Here is a 4,502-nt window from a genome sequence, read left to right on the forward strand (position 1 = left end):
TTTGTCAGGAGTCAATTTTTTTTTTTTTACAAAATGATTTTTCTTTTTTTTTTTTAATGCTTAACACAGCATGGATAATTTGTGTGATTGAATTGGCCACTAATTGCTAGAAGACAGACATTCGGGTTAGGGGATATAAGTGTCTAACATCTTCTTATCTCATAACCTAACCTACAAATTTAGATATAAGATTCTAAGGTAATGTTTTTTCATATAGCTTTTTTGCTGTTTTTAGAATGTAACTAAGAGTTAAACCGGTGAAATCTCTTCTTTAGGTTATAACTGGGAGAAAACATCATATAATTTTCATTTTTTATTTATCTTTGTGAAAGACCATGTAAGCTTAAATTCTATTTAAATAATATTTTCCTTCTTGATTATATGACCTTAAATAATAAAGTGAGAACTTCAAATTGTAAAACCCTCAATTTTAGGGGTTTAACTCATTGACATAGAAATCCTAGGTCATGGTTCACAAAATAGCTCTCAACAATATTTGAGAGCCTCCAACAATTGAAATAGATTAATGTTCTTTTCTCATTATTCAAAAAATAAATAAAAAAGATTAATGATCTTTTCTTCTTTCATTTGAGTCCTTCAAACAGTGGAAATCACTTTCAAAACATAAAATTTTGAAGCTTTTGTGTTTAAGATTTGGGTTATTTTTATGATTAATTATCTGATTTAGTGAATAATGTATTACTTGATTTACTTCTTTCAATTTTTTTACCCTCTTTTTTGTTTGGTTCTCTAGAAAGTGTAGTAAAATTAAGGTTTTTTTAAAAAATAAATAAATAAATATGGTTAATTTATACTTAATTGTCCAACTTGGTAATTCGCTCAAGACGGTGTTGTAGTTTTGCCCAAAGGGGTGGCAAATAGGTGAGTTTGGAGTGGGCATAATTGGGTTAAGTATATAAAACTCATTTACTCATTAAAACCCATTTAACTAATTATTTCTAACTCAAATCCAACCCAACCCAATTATTATGGATAAATCCCAACCCGCCCAATTATCCAATTATCAAAATTACCAAAATGCCACTAAAGTTCAGTTCCTATCAGGCAATTCAATTTATAATTTTTTAAAAAAAAGGAGAATTCAACAAAAGAATCCAAATTTTCTTTTTCTCTCTATCCCTTTCCCAGTTCACTTTCTTACATTTTCTCAGCAACCAAACATAGAGTACATCTCAAATTTCACAGAGAAAGAGGGAGAGGATTGAGTACTTTTGGGATTCGTTTTTCCAGGAATCGAGCAGAGCTGTAGCGGATTGGACTTGATCATCGGTAGGCAACTATGGCGCGAGAAGATCGAGCCTGAATTGGAGCGAGGAGAGCAAAGCCAAGGTGTCCTGTGCAAGCCCATTCAATCTCGGAAGAGAATTCAAATTCTGTTCCTCCCTAGATTTACTGTACTCTTCGATCGCCTTTATGTGCTCTTTGGCCCAACTATACGCTTCGTCCCATTCCTTCTTCATCGTTTCTACAACCTCCACCACCTTGTCCATCCAAATCTAGAAACAAGTCTAAATCATTTTGTGTTTGGTTGTCGAGAAAATGCGGGAAAATATAAAAATGGAGATTTTCTTGATTCATAAATGAAAATGCTGCTGAAGTCGTTGGGTTTCCGACTAAAACATGATTGGAGGCTAAGAAAATGAGGGAAAATGAAAACCCTCTTGAAACCCTGAAACGTCTGAGACTCTGAGGGCTAAGGTTTTTTTTTTTTTTTTGTGAGAAGGGTTGAGTTGAATTTGGATGTATTGTTTTTGGGTTAAATGTGGTTTAATTGGTTTCTAGTTAAAACCCAATAACTACTAGGTTCAATTGGGTTGATGCTCATTTAACCCAACTAATAATTGGGTGGATTTGGGTGGACAAATGGATTTGGGCTTACTTTGCCACCCCTATGCCCAATCCATGAAGTTGGCGGTAGGTCCAAAGATTTTTTTTTTTTTTTTTTTTTTTTTTTTTTGAATTTGGTCCAAAGATCTTTCATCCAACTTGATCGAGTCGAGTGATAGTTTAATCCCGAGGCTGGTTTTAATGTTTTAAGTACTTCCAAATAAGGTTTCGGCTTCATAGAGAATGGGCTTGTGGAACAGCTAAGTTGTTTCTCATTTGAAAGCCCAGTGATTTCCAACATCCACGAGTACGAGTATAAAATATATTTAGTCACAACTCACAACCAAGCATGTAGATCTATGCCTAATAAAATACTGGCAGTCTTATTCAGGGAAGGAAAAAAATATATATATACCGGCAGGGTTTAAATCAAAATCTTGATACAACCAAGATAAATACCATTCTGTAACACATCTGACAGTACCACTGGTTGAACTTCAAGTCTTCAATCCAGTATTTCGAGAGAATAGAATTTAAAAACCCCAGTTATTTTACTATTTGTTTGTAATAGATTTCCAAATAATTCTAGCAATATGGACTTTTACTCGAAGTTAAACGAAGGCAAAAAGGCCTTAGACTAAAGATCAAGATAATAACCTCACTCGTTGTAACGTAGCTGCAAAGTTCAAAGTTGCAATTTTTGTTTTTTGGCCCAAATAGGATTTGCTTAGTTAGTTGGAGAGCAAGTTATCCTTGGAAAATAAACCGAAGGGATAAGACTTATACCAAAAAAAAAAGAAAAAGAAAAAGGTTTTATTTCACCAAAACTTAGGGATAGGATACAATTTAGGGGCACCACATTTGCTCTATGTGTACAATAGTGTTTAGTGGTGTGGAACTGTGGATCATGACAAGGTAATGCCAGGGGAGAAGGCAAATCCAGCCATGTTTGAACCCTTCATCTTGCAATCAGGCAGTGTGACCCATATCCAATGCCTTGTCTGTATATCATATGTTAGCCATAAACCTTCAAAATTTGACATCAAAGCAGCCCTAACTATCCCATCCCTTTTCTCTAAACAACCCACCATAACCCCATGGGGCTTCTTAATCTGCTCCATTAATTTACTAGGAACTTTTGAAATGTATTGCCAATGCCTACCATTTAAGCTTAAACCCCAAAGTTCTATGCCAGTCAACATCATTTTACCTACGCCATCGGACGTCACAATCATCATGTGACCATCACCGTACACGTGTAACCGATCAATAACATTCCCCCAACTAAATCGGCCGGTCAATTGTCCACCATCGTTACCTGCACCGCCAAATCGTGGCCTTAGAATCAATGGTGTGGTAACATCACCATGAGACTTCACTACAATTAAAACACTTTCACTTCTTCCATTAATCACACTAAGATAAATATTCTCACTCTCTCTTTCACTAAGACATGCCAAATTTGCAACATTTTCTTTAGCTTCCATAGACTCCCACTTCTGACTTTCTGAGTCATACACAAACAAAATGGGCCGGTTTTCCACTAGCTCCACAAACAAAAACCGGAAATGATCCAACCCGGGTGGCCCAGCCACTAATTTCATTCCGGATCTTCTCCAAGATGATGTGCCTCGTGGACCCAATGGACTTGGAGGGATCTTTTTAACGGTCTGAGTGACCAAATTAACGAAAATAACTACCTTCTTAGTATTAGAGACAAAAAGGAAAAAATTACCAGATGCTGTCAAAAAATAGAGATCTTCACCGGGAGAAATTATGGGTCTCAATGAATTGGCAATTGGAATTTGGAACCAACGCTGAGATTGATCAGTAAAGCCATGAAGTGTCAAATCACGAGGCCATCTCTTCTTGTACACAAAGAGCCATGTGCTAGACCTTGATCTTATATTGCATGCTCGAATGAAATCCTGGTCAGAGATAATGTGAGAAAAGGATTTGCTGACTAATTTTAATCGAATGATTTCGGGTAAAACTAGATAGAGCAAGATGTTTTGTATGAGTTCGGATGGGAGGAGGCAAAAACCAATGGCACTCGTCGTTGAATTCCGATGATTATTCATGTTGGGCAGGAGGCAGTTTTGTTTTTTTGTTTTTTTTTTTTTTGTGCTCAGTTTCTGGCTTGGTGATTTTATACTGGTTTGAGGTTACTCTGTTTAATTTTTAAAAAGCTTATGAATTATAATGGGCGGAGAATGTTTTGATTATATAATTGAATGACTCATTGTCTAATTGACATAATTAAAGTGTAAATGTCCCTACAAAGCATCCGAAGCAAATTGTGAGTAATGGACGGAATGGACGGTGGCATTTGTAGACTTTAGTTGAGGATGAGCGTGATGATTTTGACAAGCTAATGTCTCAATGTATGACAATTCAAAAATAAAGCACATAAAGTAGTTCAATTGACTCAACTGATAAAGTTTTATTATCGAAATAAGAAATTTGGAATCCGAACCCCACTTACATAAAAAACTAATTTGTATCTTAAATTCTTAGTTTGATGATAAATAACAATCATTATAGAGTAAATGTCATAAGTTAAATTTCTATCTCTTCTATAATTAAAATTAAAAAAAAAAAATCCAACGCATATAAAATGACAAAGTTTAACTAATACACGTTCATAATGGCCT

At 35.1% G+C, this 4,502-nt stretch overlaps 1 protein-coding gene across 1 annotated transcript; it reads right to left on the bottom strand.

Annotated features, from left to right (window-relative positions):
- Nucleotides 1-2,696: 2,696 nt before the first annotated feature.
- Nucleotides 2,697-3,958, bottom strand: LOC115974826. The gene has a single exon (XM_031095354.1). It carries the CDS (start codon nucleotides 3,927-3,929, stop codon nucleotides 2,754-2,756), a length of 1,176 nt encoding a protein of 391 aa, XP_030951214.1. The 5' UTR covers nucleotides 3,930-3,958; the 3' UTR covers nucleotides 2,697-2,753.
- Between the last annotated feature and the right edge of the window lie 544 nt (nucleotides 3,959-4,502).

Source organism: Quercus lobata, chromosome 2, assembly GCF_001633185.2.
Source record: "Quercus lobata isolate SW786 chromosome 2, ValleyOak3.0 Primary Assembly, whole genome shotgun sequence".
Classification (NCBI taxonomy): Eukaryota; Viridiplantae; Streptophyta; class Magnoliopsida; order Fagales; family Fagaceae; genus Quercus; species Quercus lobata.

What these genes read in the sequence shown, in the direction of transcription:
- LOC115974826 (XM_031095354.1), bottom strand. Translation starts at nt 3,929, where the DNA reads ATGAATAATCATCGGAATTCAACGACGAGTGCCATTGGTTTTTGCCTC.